Here is a 19,582-nt window from a genome sequence, read left to right as displayed (position 1 = left end):
ACTTCATAAACTAGGGGTCGAAATGTGGCCGCTGATGGAGCCGCAAATTTAACCCTGCACTTCAGCACATGAAAGCGAATGGGAGTCTACATCATGTCCCTCCCGTCAGACCCACGTTAAACCCAGCACAGGATGCACGACTTGGACGGTAACGTAACCCATTTTATTAATCAAGATGTCCTAAACGTTGAATTTCACCGCTGGCATTTCACTGCCTCTATTTTCAGTGAATAGATCCAATTCGGCAGAGAATAGACAAAGAAAGATGTTCACCTGAACAAAGTACTCCGGCATCATCGGAGTGCGGCAAGGCATAGGCATCCCAACCAAGTGAAGGACATTCCCGCAGAGCGGACTCGCTCCCTGTGCATTCAACATTCGCCGTCACAGTGGGTCCCGAGCCTTCCCCAAAGTGAGCCCCGCCCGGTGCAGCGCGCGCGGAGCCGCAGCCCAGTTCCCGACACACAACTGCCGCGTCCTTCTCGTCCCATTTACTCTGGTAGACTGTCCCCCAGTATCCCCTGTAGTGAATCTCCACTCTCCCAGCGCACCGACTGCCGCCATTGCTCAGTCTCAGCTTCACCGACTCTGTAAAATACATAAATAAAATGAAGAATTAATGGCCACCGATGCAGCGGGTAATACCGGAATCACTGGGAGCACTGGGCCGTTTACAGGAGAACACGAACCCGGAGCAAATATTAGAAATTGCAAATGGAAGAGGAGATCTTAATAAACGGGATAAACAAGGAGCGAATAGTGGGATGTTTAAAAACAATCAGAACGGCTGCGTCAGCATGGAGTGTGGATAGGCTCAGCAATTATTCCCTCCACACAGGTCAGGAATGGTCAGCGGTCTATCACACGGTCCGAGCACAATCCTAGTGCAGGTTACAAGTTATCTGCCATCACCGCTGAGCGAGCTGCGTCCTCCCGCTCACGGCTCGACTGGACAGACATGTAATGTGCTGCCCGCTCAGGGAGGGGCGGGAGGGAAAATTCGGTGAACCCACAGCCTTCGGTTGAACCGGAAGATTTCGGCGGTGGAAGGGCCGTAAAATACCGCGATATGTCAGCGCTGGCTGGTAACTCGGAAACTGAATGACTGTTTCAGACCGACAGCAGGGTCGGATTTTCTCAAAGCCCACGGACACAATCAATTGTCGTTCTGAAATATCCAGCATTAATCTCGCAACATGAATTAATCGATAACGTGTCAATAATTGAACAGAAAATCACTGAGATTGTCTCACATATTTAATATTCAGTTGGATTCTTTGGGCAGGACAATATCCGCTATGAGAATGAAAGCGATTACCTGCTGAATCAGCCTGGCTGCTCCCGGGTCTGCCTGGAATAAATAGTTCAGAATTATTGTTCACTGAACCACAACATGAATTAAACTGTCCATATGAAACATCACAAAGGCAATATCTGGGCGGCATATGACGCAGTGGTTAGCACTCATACTGCGGCTCTGCCTATCTGGTTTCGAATCCCGGCTCTGGGTCACTGTCTGTGTGGAGTTTGCACATTTCCCTCGTGTCTGTGTGTGTTTCGCTCCCAAAACCCAAAGATATGCCTGTTAGGTACATTGGCCACGCTAAATTGTCCTTTCATTGGAAAATAATAATTCGGTACTCTAAAAAAAAATTTAAACAATGAGAATACGATGATTTGTTGTACTAATTCACCACCATCTAATGACACAATATTTCACCGAAATCGAGGATCCCATATTTTCTTTCGGGTTGATTTTCCTGAATTTCAGGAAGATGGAACATCGGGAATTGTGATTATATCGGTTCGAACAAAACCACCGTTGCGCCTCTGCAGAAGGTAAATATCAATAACGTGTCAACATTTTCCCAGAATTGTTTTAACTGCAAAAATATTGAGCTGTTTCCAATATTCCTGAGGACATTGTCTCCAACAGATCATCATGACTTTTTCCATAGTCACCCTGAAATACCGTCGTGCGATGTTGACAATCTCACGAATCGGCTATCTATTCAAAATGGCGCCCCCATAATATTGGGGCACATTCTATGTGTTGGCTCAATACTATTCATTGTTCCTTAATATATTCCAAGACGCACTGCACAGTGGCACAGTGGGTTAGCCACGGTGCCGAGTTCCCAGGTTCGAACCCGACTCTGGATCACTGTTCGTTTGGATTTTGCACATTCTCCCCGTGTTTGTGTGGATTTCGACCGCACAACCCAAAGATGTGCAGGGTAGGTGGATTGGCCACGCTAAATTGCCTCTCAATAGGAAAAAAAAGAACTGAGTACACTAAATTTTTTTTTTTTAATAAAACAATCTATTCCCAGACTGGTCAGCGAGCCTCTGTCAAATCTCCTTATTGCTTCTAACGGCTCGTATATACACTATTAAAACTATTAAAAACTATTAAAACTGGATAGTGATTCCTGGGCGCTGTTGGTTTGCCGAAATGTGTCATTTGGTACCAGAATTAACAACGATACTGTAATTCCTGTATCTCCGCTTTCTATAATATCGAGTGTTCGTCCAGTGTGGCCAATCCTGGAAATCCTCAGCCATCCTTAAGAAATCATTCCTGATAGTTACACCGCCTATAAATCCATATTTCGACACCCGTTGCCAGACGTTTGGAACACACTCCAATAGCTACTCAGGAATGTCACAATCACAATGGTCTGAGTGGAATATCCGAAACGTATTTATTTCATTCCGTCTTTTCGTGTCCCGCTCCAGTTATAACAATCTCTTTCCGAGTGAATCTTCGTCATGTTTCCTCAGTTATTTTCCATTAGTTTCCTCAAAGAGTGCATTACCACAGACAATAACAAGCCACAAAACAGAATCAGTAGGAGTACCTCCAGATAAAGGCACATTGCTATCGATGGGCATTTCAACCATCACTTTACTCGTCAAAAATACACTGAATGATGCTGAACCATTAAACAACCACTGCAGAATGAGTATCCACAATTATCCCCATCCACAGTGATGCAGGAGCCCAGCAACAACTGTGCAAAAGTTATGACAACAATTATCAGACATAAGTGTCCCGTGGCAAAATCATCTCGGCCTGCACCTGAGGCTCCAGCATCATGAATTCAGCCAATTCGCACTCAACTACTGACACAATAAAGACTGCAAATCACCTTAAAGGCAGTTACATTAAACTTGCCACGTTCCTGAGAGCAAACCAACGACCACTACCATCGAGGAGGACGACGACAGCAGCAGATTCCTGGGAACAGCAACACCTGGCAGATCCCCTCCAAGTCATTCACCATCCGAACTGGGAAATATGTGAACCATTCCTTCACTGTGGCTCAGTAAAAACCTGCAAACCCCCTCCCCCCAGCCAAACAGCACGGTGGGTGTACCTCATTATTCGAGTTTGTAATTGATATTAATCATACTGATAATAGTTAAAGGAACATTGGCTCCAGCTTAATTTAATTTCCACAGTTACAATATTAATACCCCTTGTCCAATAATCAAATAACCCAGAATAAGGTGTTTAAAGAAGTTCACTGCACTGTACCGCAGAGCAGGCACACAGCGGTTCCATTTAGATACAGCTTCGCCTAACCTGAGGGTGCGCTCAGTGGCCAGTAACTACAACTTGAGTCAGCAACTTAACAGACATCCAGGACTGCGATACAATCAATTCTAACAATGGCAGCGCTCTCTTTGTAGACGGGTCAGTTGAACTCGAATTTCAATTCCAGTCTGATGTGTCTGCACAAAAGCCACAGAGGAACATTTTAAAACTACCTCAGTTTGTAAGTTACAGTCCGTGTTCACTCTGCGTTTGATGTTAATACCGGCGACACATTTAATGTTTATATTAATCAGATGCAAGACACCCAACATATGACACTGCTGTGATTATAGTTGGAAAACTAATTCCCTATTTGAAGACAAAAACATCAATATCAATGCAGGGCCGTTTGTCGGCGCTTGTTATTAATTAGTTAGAGATGAAAACCTTGAACTGAAGAGACTCATTTTGAAAAGCGAGGAACTGAACTGACTCATCGACATACGACTCAGCAGACGTACCCGAGATGAGGAAGGGAATGAAGGAACAATTCTGGAAATGTCATTGAACACTGCGGGACAGAGGAAAAGTGAAAATGTGGAATGGGTTTGCGCAAAATTAGTGACGACATGACAAACAGAACGTAAAAACATTGCACAGGAATACTAATTTAACACGACGTGGTTTTATATGAAAACATTTCTGAGCCTCTTATGCAACAGCATTCACAAAGCAAATTTCCCACAGAATGAGTAAATTTCAGCTTGTGAGAATGTTCCTCCGCTTAACAAAAGTAATTAATAACGGCATTAATTGCTCTTGTAGTTCCTGTGTTAAGATACACTGGCGATTCACTTTTCGCGCCGTCAGCGCACTCCCGCCGGGAGGTTTCCCTGCCACGTGAGATGTCTTCAATGGGAAATCCCAATTGCAAGCGGCGGGAGTGAAGAATCCCGCCGCCAGAGAACGGCACATTGCCAAAAACACGCGACTTGGATTCTGGAGAATCCAGTCCGCTGTGTATCCAACTTGCACAACACACTAAGGTTGCTAAAAAATATTTATTTTCCCCGTAAACGGGATTCACGCGGAATTTCTACTGTGGAATATCTCTGACACAGATATGTATGGAGATTCATGGCGATGTTGGTGCAGTTTTAAACTCACTGCATTGGCGGACATGTCGGCTTCCATTCAACATTAAAAACATCAAATTCTGGAGAAATTTAGCGAGGCCAAAGCCTGCACATCATCGGCACCGTGCTAACCACTGCGCCCCCCGGCCGCCTGGATTTAACTGCTTCAATCAGCGGCTGCACACCTAAAACGGACAAGCTCAATTTAAATATTTCAATGTGTTTCCATAATATGCTGGATATGTACAGGAGTGGAAGGTGACAAAATAAAACCATCTGCTACGGTGTTTCTGTTCAAGTACAGATTTCAATCTCAATTTGATGTAAATCTCAACTGAAAATTTTAAAAATAAGTAAATCATATGTACCATATTCTAAACTTACTTGAAAGGGATGGATTTTAACGGAAAATATTAAATAACTAGAACTTCTGCCAGTTAATTTCCCAGGTTTATCGGCCATTCATAAGACATTCAAGGACAGATGTAAATCCCAGGTCACCTTTCCAATAAGGAGCCCAGACTCTGAAACTCTGAGGAAAAGTCAATTGTTTCTTCCAGGTTCAGTGTGAACTCTCCCTTTTGATTTTTAACTCCAGTTTCTGCAGCCTGCACCAAGAATCCCCGGTGGACGGAGATTAAAGACAGTTTTCGCTGGAGTCTAGAGAACTCAGAACTATTTGAGGCACAAAAATAGGCCTATTGGTCCAGCCAGAGTGTATCTCCGGAAGGAAATCTGATCCAGTATATGCCTGTTCCCAGATCTTAGTTCCTCCTTCGTGCGAAACAATAATTCAAACCCAGAATCTGGAAAGATGGAAAAACGCTGAGACTTTCACAGCTTTTCAGACAGTGAGCTCCCCTCCTCTCAATGCAGTTTATTATAAATTAATATGCCTTTAACTCCGGAATCCAATTTTAATATTCAAGCACCTATCTTCCTCAATGAGGCACATATACATTTGCATGATTAATAATTAGTACATCTCTTCATTTGCTGCAAATCTTTATCATAGCTGATTTCCCAATCCGAATCAGAATAGTTTCAGTCAATAATAACTCACAGTTCAGAAGCTGCAGTGTAATTAGTGTCAGAAAGTAGCGCAGCATCGTCCGACCCCCCTGACTGCGATCAGACTGGAATATTAACCAGAGGTTGTGCACAGACACCAGACTGTCTTTCCTCCACGATCTGAAACCCACGCTGCTCAGACAATTATTTATTTGAGAACAGTTTGTCCTCTTCTGCATAACCAATTCATGCTGTGTTGTGGAAAAGGTAATCCGCCCTTTGGCAAAGTGCACCAATGAGACACAACAAGAGCAACAACACGTGAGATGAGCCTCGGTTTCATCCACCTCCTTGTCCTGTGCGGCCCATGAAGGGAAATGGATGACTAATCCAGCATCAGAGAAGCATAGAATCTTCCACCACAGACCTATAGCGGCTGTAACAAGTCTGTAGGTGAGTGTTCCTAACGTAAATGCCGAGCAAAATTTCCAGAATCCCGTGGAGTCTGAATTCAGTTGTAATCTCATCGCGAGGTTCATATCTTAACAACTCGGTGAGTGAATAACTTTCTGTTCAGCAACAAGTTAATCACCAATTTCAAATGTGTGCAATCTGAATATAATAAACAACTTGTGGGTGAACTAAAACCTTTCCTACTTACTCATACAGCATCTCCCAGAAATTGTTTTATGCATTCATGGGACGTAGGAGTCGCTCGTGGTGCCAGCATTTCTTGCCCATCCCCAAAAGCTCTTGAGGGGGCAGTTGAGAGTCAATCACGTTGCTGTGGGCCTGGAGTTACATGGAGGTCAGACCTAATTTGGGGCACCACGGTAGCATGGTGGTTAGCATCAATGCTTCACAGCTCCAGGGTCCCAGGTTCGATTCCCGGCTGGGTCACTGTCTGTGCGGAGTCTGCACGTCCTCCCCGTGTGTGCGTGGGTTTCCTCCGGGTGCTCCGGTTTCCTCCCACAGTCCAAAGATGTGCGGGTTAGGTGGATTGGCCAGGCTAAATTTCCCTTAGTGTCCTAAAAAATAATGTTAATAGGGGTTGTTGGGTTACTGGTATAGGCTTGAGTGGGCTTGAGTAGGGTGATCATTGCTCTGCACAACATTGAGGGCCGAAGGGCCTGTTCTGTGCTGTACTGTTCTAATTCTAATTCTAATTCTAATACCAGACCAGGTAAGGATGGCAGATTTCCTTCTCTAAATGACATGAGTGAACAAGATGGGTTTATCAGACAACAGACTGATATCATGGTCATCTGTAGACATTTTAATTCAGATATTGTATTGAGATTAAATTCAATCAATTTGCATGGTGGGATTCTAACCCAGGTCCCCGTTTCGTACCCTGCGTCTCAGGATTTTTCTCTCTGCGACAATACTACTCTACCACCATCTCTGTTTGGAGAACTATATTCACGAAGAGGGACAGCCCAAACGATGCACTTTCTAGACATAGCAGCAGTCCCATCCCTATGGTATTAATCTGGGAAAAATAATCCATAGCCTGTGAAGGCACTTCAATTATGCAGCCTAAATTATCTGACAAAATTAGTACAACAGTGAGAAAACATTGGAATAATGCAATGCATTACGAATATGAATTCTACATAGTCTACATCTGCACTTAATTAACTCTCCTGACTGTTTTTATTTCTATCTATCTCTCCATCACCCTATCTATCGATGTCTGCCGTTCGCTTTCCATCCGTCTCTCTCACCTCTATCGAAATCTCTTCTCAATCTCTCCGTAGGTTGGTGCTGTTTGTGTGTTTGTGCACGTGTGCATGTTTGTAATATGGCCTTCTGTTTTTGGTTCGACACTTCGAACTTAGTATCTCTTTCTAAATAGCTATCCCTGAAATTTCAATGCAACATAGGAACTGGAAAAGGTCATTCAGCCCACGACACTGACCTGTAATTAAATAGCTGATCCGGGACCTGACTCAACCTGATTTGGTTTGAGGGCTAACTGAGTAATCCGTGGCCCATTACCCTTAATATATTTACTTTGCGAAAGGTGTTCTATCTTAGATTTAAATTAACAGCTGATGGAGTATCAATTGCCGTTGTTGGAAGGGTGATCCAAATCTCTGCCACACTTTTTGTGACGCAGTGATTCCTAACATCTCCAAGCGGCCGAAACACTTCAAATTTATCTAATCTATCCTTTGTCCTTGAGATATTCAAGATGTCGATCAGATTACCTCTTAACCTTCCACATTCCAGATGAATTTTGTCTCAACTCTCCCCTTATCCCCTGAAGTCCAAGTGTCATTATCCGAAACCGACCCTGAACTCCCTACCAGGTCAAAATATACTGCCTGGAGTGTAATGGCCACATCTGCCCACAGTACTCTAAATGGGGTATGACTAGGGATTTGTAAAGCTGCAGCACAAATCCTGCGTATTTATACTGCAGTCGTCGAGGTAGAAAGGTCAGCATCCCAATAACCTTCATGATTATATTCTGCACGTCTGCAAATGGAATTTGAAATAGCTCTAGCTTTTGGAAAAGGTAGCGAGGGACGGGATAGATGCACGTTTGGACGAAGATAGACGAGTTAGTGACAGCATGGTTTTGTTCTGGGAAGGTGATGTCTCACCCACCAGATTGTGTTTTCAGAAAACGTGACAATGAAAATTGATGAGGTAAGGGCCGTGGATGTAGTTTATGTAGACGTTAGTAAGGCTATTGACAAAGTCCCACATGGCAGAGTGGTGAAAAAACGAAAAAAAAAAACATGGGATTCGGGGTGGGCTGGCCAGGTGGATACAGAACTGGTTGTACAAGGCAGAGGTTGGCTGTGAAATTGTGTTTTTCAGAACGGAGATCTGTAGCTATGGCTGTTCCGCAGGGATCAGTGTTGCGACCTCTGTTGTTAATGGTATCCATAAATGATCTGGAAGAAAATGTGGGTGGTATTTTCAGTATGTTTGCAGATGACACGAAGGTTGGCGGAGTTGCTGATAGTGACGAGGATTGTCAGTGTAGAACGTGATATAGATAGATTGGAGATTTGGGGAAACACATTGAAGTTGGAGTTTAATCCGGAGAAATGTGAGGTGATGCATTTTGGAGGATCAAATCGAGATACGAATTATACTGTAAGTAGCGAAATCCTCAAGCACATTAACACACCGAGGGATCGTGGGCGTGGAGGTCGACAGTTCCCTGAGAGTGGGAACACAGATGGCCAAGGTGATTAAGAAGGCAATTAGCATGCTTGACTTCATCAGCTACTTCATTGAATGCAGGAGTTCAGAACTGATGTTGCAGCTATATAAAACCTTGGTGAGGCCGCTTTTGGAGATTGCGTGCAGTTCTGGTAAACACATTACCAGACGTATAAAAGATAAATGGAGGCTTTGCAGAGATTGCAAAGAAGGGTCATCCGGATGTTGTCTGGCCTAGAGGTTTTGGCTATGAGGAAATGTTGAATAAACTAGGATAGTTCTCACTGGAAAGACAGAGGCTGAGGGGAGACCTGATAGAGGCCTGGAGGTGGTTGCCTGGCCTCACGTTGACTGAGGATGTGAGGAAGCAGGCATATTAGCAAAATTAAGAGGCTAGGTGCGTCTATTTGGAGGAAATAGAGGAATATGGACCTAGTACAGAAGGATTTGTTTTTTAGTTGGGGAGTCGTTATTGGCTTAGCATTGGAGGGCCGCAGGTCCTGTTCCTGTGCTTACGTTTCTTTGTTCTTTGTTCGATGCAGCTGAACCCACAGGCCCCTCTCGGATTCCACTGAGTTTAGCTTCGCGCCATCTAGATCTAGAAAGTACCCAGATATCTCCTTTCGTGGTCCACAATGGGAGGCCTCACACTGTCCTAATGTGAATACTGAGGCAAATAATTATTCACCGTGTGTGCAATGTTGTAGCAGTCATTAACAATATCCCTACTTTCAGTCTGTCGCGGGCCAATAGTGCACCTGACCGCCGGCTTTCCTATTGTACAGCTGCTAAACTTATTCTTTTTGATTTTAATGCCCCTTCAAAGTTTCATTTCATTATTCGTTTTTGGACCCCGTAAAAGCTGCTTTGTGGCCCATTGCCCGCCATTTGCTTCTTTCTCAAATGTTCCTGTGCAGCATATCAGCACAATGATGTTGAACCTGACGGACTGAATTATAAACACGATAAATAAAGTGTTTGAGTGACTGGAATGATGCAGCAGCATCTTTGGAGCGAGACCTGCAACCTTTCATGACAAGGTGACTTCTCAGCACAAAAGAATCCAGATTCGGATGAAAGGGAATTTCGCACTGAAACTGCAGCTCTGTCAGTCAGAGAGAGCTGTGGGTGAGATGGAATCCTCACTTGAAATGAAGTAGGCAATTGAACACTAAATTGTGTTTGCTATTCCGCCTGAATGCGGGGTTTATAATGGAGAAACAGCACACCCGCAGGAAGACATGAAAAATTAAACTTGAAATGGATCTTTTTATGATCCTCATTTTAAATGTTATATTAAATCTAGCCTGTCAACAAGCTCAGAGCCAGCTCATCGATTATATTTGAAATTTGTCAGATTTCGTCTTTGAACCCTTTTGTGATATATGTTTCCACATTCTGATTGCACTCAGTCTTTATGCTGACAGAGTGTGGCTTTCATTTTTTAATGTCCATCACAGAATCCAAAATCTTTTACTGCATGTTCCGTACATTTTTAAAATCTAAGTAAAAGCATAACCAGACGCACATGGACATCTTCTCCGTGTCCTCAATCCAATTGGAAAATGATAGAGACTGTGAAGTGAAATGTCTATTTCCAACTTTTCCCTGTTTCCTGAAGTACAAACTGGCCGATTTTAAACTGATCTTTGATGGGGCTCGATGTTGCCATATATTTCAAATAGATGTGTCAAATTTATAACATTTTCCTGGCTACTCTGCAGCAGCAAATCGGTTGTGTTGGTGAAATATGCAGAGGGTTATTGCCGGTGATACTGTATAGGGATAACGAAAGATTTAGAGATGCATTACAAATCATAAATCTACAAAAGGTGAGTAAACGTGCTGCAATCTGTAGCGGGCTTGTGGCAGATGTAAAGTCCACTGGCATATTGTTGTAAACACGAAGAGAAGTGTTGCTGAGAAGCTGACCAATTGGCATTGAGTTATATTTTGGGTCATGCTCAAGCAGCTTGAAGTCTGCAGAGCCTCAGAACAGTCGCTGTGTGTTTTCCTGTTCTGTGAAACTGACAGGAAGCACCTGGCGTTCTGGTTCTGTCTGTGTTTGTATTTCAGTCGCTGCTCTCCGTTCGTGTTGCCATGCTGCTATTGAACATTCTATCTTGTACGGGGCAATGTATTGGGGCAAGTTAAACTGCAACACCTTAACCATTCGCTGGATGTTCCGACAGGATGGCCTCTATATATAATCCTCAAGTGAAAATCAACATACACCTTATCCTCCTTGTACAGGAGCCACGACCCAGCTGCGATCTATGATCCTTCAGTGCTTCCTCACTGAACGGAGCAGGCCGGATGGACCATACCAGACATACCGTTTGAGATGAGAGCAGCAAAGTACTTGGGATGATAGGACCTCCTCTTACCTTCAGTTTCAGGATGTGATTGCGGTTTCTGTGTGTTTTCAATATTTTTGTCAGTTCTCTCTGATATATTTCAACACACAGCATGACAAACACTGACCACATTGTCTTTTCCGAGCTGTGAGGTCAGTAACATTGGGACCACTCGGTTACCTGGTCATTCCTGTATGACTTCATTAGCGAGAGGGTCACTGATGCACTCTTTACCTTTGTTCAGAGATATATTCAGAAACAGTGTCTGGATGTTATGAAAATTATGGCTTCAGATATTAAACTGTTATTATTTATGGGGACATCTCATTTTTTTCTGCCATTGGCTGGTTAGTTGAGCAGTCCTGTTTGTGTCGTGTCACTTTAAGAACGTTGATTCAGCAAGTTTGCTGCTTTTGGACGTCATTAGCATTTATCTTTCCAGTTGGCAATACCCCGATGCCTAACATATGTTTTGCAACTAAAATTTATCACGTCTCACATCTCCTGGCAGAAATATAGTCGTCATTTGATTGATTTTTAATTCAGTTTTTTAATGCGTTGCTCAAGAACTACCTCAGTATTAACTAAAATCCCCAAGTATATACAGTGCTCCGCATAGCAGAACTCACACAGTAACACATGTTTTACTTCTATCACCTCAACAGCCATTCAATTAAACTCTCTGTTACCCGTCCTGGCCAATTTTAATCAGCTCTGTCCATTCCCTAGCCCTACCGTCATATTTCCAACCATTGAGCGTGCTTTACGGTACCTTATGAAGACAACTCTGGACAATATCACACTTTTTCCTGGGGCACCGCATCTTCACCCCTCTACCACTCCGTCCCATCATTCCAAACCAGACCCTCAATAAGCTCCCTGTGTTAAGGCCTGAAATGTCCCACTGCATGCTGCATTTCAGAACATTGCATAGGGCATGATCGCAAAGGCCGTTATATTTAACCACAGATGGTGTGCCTGTGTGGGTGCGAGTGGCGGGGTGGTGGTGTGGGGAGGGGCTGTCTGTTGATGAAGCCAACGGCGTTTCACGGGATTTGACCACGAAACGTTCACGGAATTCTGATTGAGATACAATGCTCAAAGTGGAAATTTATACTTTTAATGTCATTTTTCTGAATTGCCAGAATGGTAACATGTAAGCTATGGGGAAAGGCTAGATCTCTAAGTATATGGGAGAACCTTTTACATGTTTTTTTCACAACCGCATATATAACCTTCTCGTGAAAGGACTTTTCGTTCCATTTTGTTCTTTAAAAAGAAAGAATGGAAGATCCATTTGTAACAACAGACCCACACAGATCATTTCCCACAATGTGTTGTAAAAATGATTTACCAACTATTTATTTCATTCTCCTTAATTATGCACAGAATTATTGCAAATGTTTCCCACACTTGCTATTAGTATTTTGTCAAAAATCTGCCTGTGCTATAGTGTCTGAAGAAATATCCTCCACCTTCCTTACTCCCCAGTTTTGTTGGGGACACTTGGATGTGTCAAACCACACTCCATTAACTATAATGTATTCTCTTTCACTTTGTTTGTCTAACCCCTCGGCCCTGGGGGTTTCCCATCAGATTATGGGATGCTGTAAAAGGATCTTCCAGGTATTGACTTCAATAACAAATTTGACTTGTTATTTGTGCGTTTTCCTTTTTAACGAATAAATAATCTTCCCCATTCCAATGCCGCTGATGTGAATTTAGGCCAGGGGACGGTGTGTTAATAATTGTCCTGCACTTGTTAATGTAAGACTCTGGTGTTTTGCTTTATAGTTTAATGGGTACCACCCAACCTGGGAAGAACTGGCAAGTTATCCCTGCGGAAGAGATATTTGGCGTCAGAAACATGAGACTGGATAATGCTTGGCCGAGTAATCGCCTACCTGCCATTGCAATCTGGCTCCCCAAGAGAATTTTAATGTCGCAACCTCTCCTCCACCTGATTTCCGTCTGGAAAAACCTTCGACCAGGTCACAGAACCCCAGTCATCTGAAGAATTACAGAATCAAAATATAATACCGATGCAACAAAGAAGCACAGGAATGGTGACGAATAGTGCAAACGGACATGATATTTCCGTACATTTATTGGAGCAATTGGCTTATAATGCTGTACTGTGCATCAGCTTTGCACGATGGGAGTAAAGTAATTTGATTTCATCAAGTAATTCGATGAGGACACACTCAGGAGTTACGGCACTAAACTCGGAGCAAGTGGATTTATGTAGACAAGTCACAAAATTAGTTGCAACAAAAATGTTCCCAGAGAATGAATGGCCTGTGGAATTTGCAACCCAGATAGAATTTTGAGCCAATCTGTATTCTGTGCCGGCGGGATTCTCCGTTGCACAGCAGAGCAGCCATTCCTGCGGGTTTTCATAACCATTGGCAGGTAGCGGGAGCGGAGAAACTCGCAGCCAGCAAGGGCGCATCACCCAGGAACACCGGGCTGGTGGACCGAGGGTGTTTTCAAGAAGCAGTGAAATATTGCAGTTGGAGCGAAGGGAATAAAAAGGGTAAGGCAGGTTCCGAATATTTAGTTGGACGGCGAAGGCTCGAAGGGCCGAATGTCCTCCGCCATTCCTAATTTATATGTTTCTCTAACACAGGGAGGAGGAGGTGCAGCGATTTATTCAGTTTATTGGGATGTGGGAAGTGACGTTCAATAGAAACGACCGCTGGGTTCACTATCGTTCATCACACCCTTGCGGTCGAGAAGCAACATTTTCATTTCTACATTTACAGACAAATTAAAGGTTTTTAAAAAATAAATTGAGAGTACGTAATTCTTATTTTCCAATTATGGGGCAACTTAGCGTGGCCAATGCAGCTACCCTGCACATCTTTGAAATGTGGCAACATGACCCACCAGATAAGGGAAGAATGTCCAAACGCCACATGGACATCAATCCAGGACTGGGATTCAACCTGATCCTCGGCGCCGTGAGGTAGCAGTGCACCATCGTGCCTCCCCACGGACAAATCAGAGTTGAGAACCTAATAATCACTGAGGATGATTGGATCACAGTATCCAAGTGCAGGAATAATAATCAATGTGAATTACTCGATGCGCGATCCCCGGCCTCTGACATTTTCTTGGAGCCACAGTATTTATTTGGCGAGTTCAGGTCATTTTGTGATCAATTGTAACACCGAGGATGTTGGGAGAATTCAGCGATGGTAATGCCATCGAGTATCAAGGTTTGATTCTCTTTTATTGGAGATGGTCATTGCCTGTCACTTAAGCGGCGTGAATTGAACATGCCATTTTTCAGCCCAAATCTGGATATTGTCCAGGTTTTGTTGCATTTGGAAATGAATTGCTCCAATGTGTGAGGAGTCGCGAATGGTGATGAACATTGTGCATTCCAGTATACACAAACAGTTAGCCCCAGCACAGGGCAGCTCGGTGTATATTTGGTCGTTCTGCTGATCTCTTCTTACATAGATATTACGTTAAGTTATTAAAATAAGATATCTGCAACGAATTCAAGGCTGAAGTCAAGCGGCATTCCAATCCAAAAGTTATTTCCAATTAACATAACACGTTTAAATAAATTCAAGTATTTCGAACCTCCGATCGATAATGGTCCTGTCGCTGATACAGAGCACGCGATGAATACATTGCCTTAACCTGATAAGGACTGTCTAACTTATATGGACTCTGTAAACGATACAGGTTAGGGTGGGGGTTGTTGGGTTACGGGTATAGGGTGTATATGTGGGTTTGAGTAGGGTGATCATGGCTCGGCACAACATCGAGCGCCGAAGGGCCTGTTCTGTGCTGTACTGTTCTATGTTCTATGTTCTATGTTCTATGATACAGGTTCTCCAGAAGAAGTGCAATATAACTGAACACCGATTCAAACTTTGCAGACTCCCCATGCGATGCAGAGCATCAAGCAGATTTAGAACCTCCAACGTAGACAGGCCCACTGACAAATGCCATCACTCCAACTGATGAAGACTGTCCAACATTTGAAGACGCTCAGAGATGGTGAAAAACAATTTATTTACGCCCTCTACATGCAGATTCCGCAACCGATAATCACAACCCTAAAGATGTCGATCCCCGAAATGTGCAGTCCCACCAACTGATACAGATCCTGGAATGGAAACGCACCTTTAAGCCGGTACTGATACTCCAACCAATAGAGACTCCCCAACTAATGGAATTGAAAGACACTGAATATGAAACAGACCCTTCCAATAGTAAAGAACATCCTACCGAAGCAGAAGGTCCAAGGGAGAGAGTTGAGCAAGCTTATCCATCCTCCGAGTGAAACAGCAGGTCAAAACTTTAAATGAAGTCAAAACTTGCATCGCAAGGAACAATTCCAATTCCCGCTCGAAACCTGAAACCTGTACATTCCATAATCCTAATGCAGCAACTCAAACTGGTCAGCAGCAATGATGATATTCTGGTGTAGATCTAGTGTTCAGGTGTAGATCTAGTATTCTGGTGTAGATCTCATCAGGTCCTGGAGACTAATCTGCTTTAATGCTCTTTATGATGCCCAACACCTCCACCTTATTAATATCAACATGACTGAGAATACCTGCACACTCTACCCAATACCCCTCACCCACCAATTCCTTCTCTCTGGTGAATACTGAGGCAAATGATTCATTTCGAATCTTGCCCATTTTTTCTGATTCCAAACATAGATTCCCTCCAATATCCTTGAATGGATCATCTGGCTACTCTTGTTCTTTCTGTGTGTATTAAAACGCCTTAGGAAGTTCTTTAATCTTGTTTTCTAACGACATTTCATGACCGCTTTTAGCCTTCCGAACTCCTCCCTTAAGGTATTTCCTATTTCTTTATATTATTTATATTCTGCAATGGTTCATTTGTCCTAACACCCTTAGACTTTGGGAATGATTAATTTTTCTTTTTCACAAGGTTCATAACATCCCTCGTTATCTTGAGTTCCCGAGTCTTGCCACACTTATTTCTCGTCCTCACAGGTATATGCCGGTCCTGAATTCTAATCAACTGACGTTTGAAAGCCTCCCAGATACTGGGTGTTCATTCAAACAGCCTCGCCCACTCTGCACTCTCCAGAACATGTTAATGCAGCTGTAAGTAGTCTTCCCCAGTCCAACACCTTCATCTGAGGACCACTCTTGTCTTTATCCATACGCAGCTTAAAACTTGTAGAATTATGATCACTGTCCCCGAAATGAACGATCTCCTCCTGAAACTTCGGTCACCTGTCCGGGCTCATTCCCCAGCACCGGGTCTAATGTGGCCCCTTCCCGTGTTGGACTATTTATATATTGTTTCAAGAAACCCTCGAAGACAGTCTTTATGAATTCTGCTCCTTCCAAGCCTCGAGCAGTAAGTGTGTCCCAGTCAATATAGGGAAAGTTAAAATCACCACAGAAACAACCCTATTGTTGATGCAACTTTCCAAGATCCGTCTGAATATCTGCTCCTCTGTCTGCAGCTGGATGTTGGGAGGTATGTAGTAAGCCCCCAACATTGTGACAGCATCCTTCCTATTCCTGAGCTCTCCCCATATTGTCTCTATGCTTGAACCCTCCAAGAAGTCTTCCCTCAGCACAGCTGATATTCTCCTGAACCAATATGCAACTCCCCCACACATTTTGCATCCCCTCTATCCTGCCTGAAGCATCTAAATCCGGAAATATTTAGTTGCCTATCCTGTCCCTCTTTCAAACAAGTGTCGATGATAGCAACAACATCCTAATTCCACGTACTAATCCAAGCACTAAGTTCATCTGTCTTAACTGAAATACTGCGCGCATTGAAACTAATGGACTTCAGCACACCAGCCCCGCGGCAGTAAACAACCACTGCCTGCCGTCTCTTAATCTTACTGGCCTTAGTCTGCAGCTCTCCCTCAGTTATGTCTACCGCTGACCTATTGCCCTGGCTCCCACCCCCTGCGATACTAGGTAGTTCAATCTGTTTCGCTGCCTTCCACATTTCATCTTACTAGCTTTTGTTTCTGTCCACTCTTTACTACCGTCTGACATCCTGCATTTGTTCCCATCACCCTGTCAAATTAGTGTAAACACTTCCCAATAGCGCAAGTAAACAACCCCCTCGGACATTGTTTGCAGTTCTGCCCAGGTGCAGACCGTCCGATATGTATTGGTCTCACCTTCACAAAACCGGCTCCAATATTCCAAAAATCTGAGTCCCTCCCTCCTGCACCATCTCGCAAGCCATGCATTCATCCTGTCCAACATGTCATTCCTACTCTTGCTATCACGTGGTACTAGTAGAAATCCTGAGATTACTACATTTGAAGTCCTAATGTTTAGTTTATCTCCTAACTCATACTCCCCTGGCAATCGAATCCCCTATCGCTATAGCTCCACCATTCTTCTAAATGCCCTCCTCCGGAGCAGAGACAGCCATGGTGCCACGAAGCTTGCTACTGCTGCCTTCCCCAGGTCAACAGTATTCAAAACGGTATACCTGTTTTAGAGGTAGATGACCCTTGGAAGCCGTAGGGACATCTGATTTAGCACGCTTACATGTAGGAGAAGTACTCCAGTCGCACTGGAGAAGTATTGAAAAACTCCTCGTCCCCCATTACACTTCCGAATATTTTTCTGACCCGAGCCGCAATTCGAGGACTCTGTGAGTCGTAGGTCGTAATATGTATACCTGTGGCGCCGTACCATATACCATATGACACCGATATAAGACGTCTGACAAAGACTTGCACCCTCACCCAATTGCACAGTCTTTTCAGTAAGGTTCTTTTGTTGGTAAGGGGGGTTCACGAGTCATTGTGGCTTAGGACTTTAATGAGGTTAAGGTGATTTCTTAACACAGTCCCGCCGATCTTCGCATGGAAGTCAAAGTTCGGTCTTCCGGTCAGTGCTTATGTGTTCGGGCCTCTTCGTTAACGATTCGGTCGATTTCGGTCCACGTCTCCCTCCTTTTGTCTTGCAGCCCCAGTTGTTGGGTCTCTATGTCTATTCGAACCCTGGACATCCGTTATCCCTTCTCACTTCCCAAATAATAGAGGTCAAGTCTGTACTGTTTGGCAAAGTCCACTTGCACATTACTTGTCAGCTGTGCCATTGGTAATTTTATTTTCAATACAACATTTAGGAAGTCCCGACTAGCCCTGCAGCAATCTAGTCAGATTGACGAATCCAGTAGTTGGGTTTTCATTCAATTACAGATCGTGGTAATTGTTCAAATCAAAATACACAGGAAAACATAACTAAGTGATTTAAACAAAAGAACGATGGCGATTAGCAAAAGCAAGCAGCAAAGAAATAGGTTTCAGGGATATAGATCGGGTGATTCCAGAATGAGATTTTCCATCCCGGTAAGTGATTGTTAAGGAGATTATTATCTTAAGGTCTGGCCTTCTTTTTACTTCCGATTGGCTTTAACTTATTTGTAATTCACTCAATTCGGCAAAACAGTCTGTCCATCAATTTTAAAGATATATGTATATAAATATATTGGTGCCAATTTCCCATTCCGTCGGTTGCCAATTTAATTAGAAAAATCCAGATTTCATTCAGAAATTATAAGCCCAAGACTGACTGAGATATATGAATGGGACTACTCGTACTGGACAGCCGCCCAGTTTTTGCGATATAATGGGGCATTTTAGCTAGTTGACGTCACCAATCTTGCACTTGCAAAATGTGAAAACTAAGAAATTGAATAGAAGAGTCTTGTCTGGATGAACTCTTACTGTATTGTTGCACTGAAGTAACGCTTAATATCGTTGTAGTTAATTATCCATAATGAGTTCTCAGTTAAGCCTCTGTCATTTTCCCTCACTCTCATGCTAATAGCCGAAAAGAAACGTCACTTTCCATCAGTAACATATCAGATATTAAACTGATAAGAACAAATACTATATTTGATCTGATCCAGAGGCCGAGGTGCGATAGCACATACTTTCCCGCTTGGGCTCTTGACCTCCTCGTCCACAGACATTCAGCCGTGGCATTATGCGCTCCACTGTGCTTTGGAAAATTTAGTCAATGGTCACGGTTGGGTAAGGGATCTCCAGCTTTGCTGAGTACGGTGGAGTCTGTGCATGCAGTACCAGTAAAACCCAGCAGGGGGGAATCGTCCGCGACACCTCCCCTTCCCGTCAACAAAAGAAAATGAGATAATGTGGTTCCAGAGACACACAACGCAGGGTAACAAAGAAACCTCCTGCTTTTGCCAACGAAGGGGAATCTGGTACACAGCAAGTACTGGTGAACTCCAACAGGGGGCAATGTCGAGTCTCCCTGAGCTGCACGCTGGCGTGTTGGCCGTGTCGTCAGGAGGTCGAAAAGAGACTCCATGAAGGCATACCAACATCTAAATCAGGG

At 43.6% G+C, this 19,582-nt stretch overlaps 1 protein-coding gene and 1 pseudogene across 1 annotated transcript in view; both read right to left on the bottom strand.

The window, feature by feature from the left end:
• LOC119957555 (deleted in malignant brain tumors 1 protein-like) overlaps positions 1–19,582 on the bottom strand; it is a 43,621-nt gene that overhangs the window by 18,923 nt on the left and 5,116 nt on the right. Inside the window, exon 3 of the mRNA XM_038785703.1 lies at positions 274–588. Within this exon, the coding sequence (XP_038641631.1) occupies positions 274–588 (315 nt within the window). The remainder of the gene's footprint in view (positions 1–273; positions 589–19,582) is intronic.
• LOC119957611 lies at positions 19,000–19,148 on the bottom strand (annotated as a pseudogene).

This window comes from Scyliorhinus canicula, chromosome 26, assembly GCF_902713615.1.
Source record: "Scyliorhinus canicula chromosome 26, sScyCan1.1, whole genome shotgun sequence".
Lineage (NCBI taxonomy): Eukaryota > Metazoa > Chordata > Chondrichthyes > Carcharhiniformes > Scyliorhinidae > Scyliorhinus > Scyliorhinus canicula.
The sequence above is the reverse complement of the archived record's forward strand: the minus strand, read 5'-3'. Positions and strand labels throughout refer to the sequence as shown.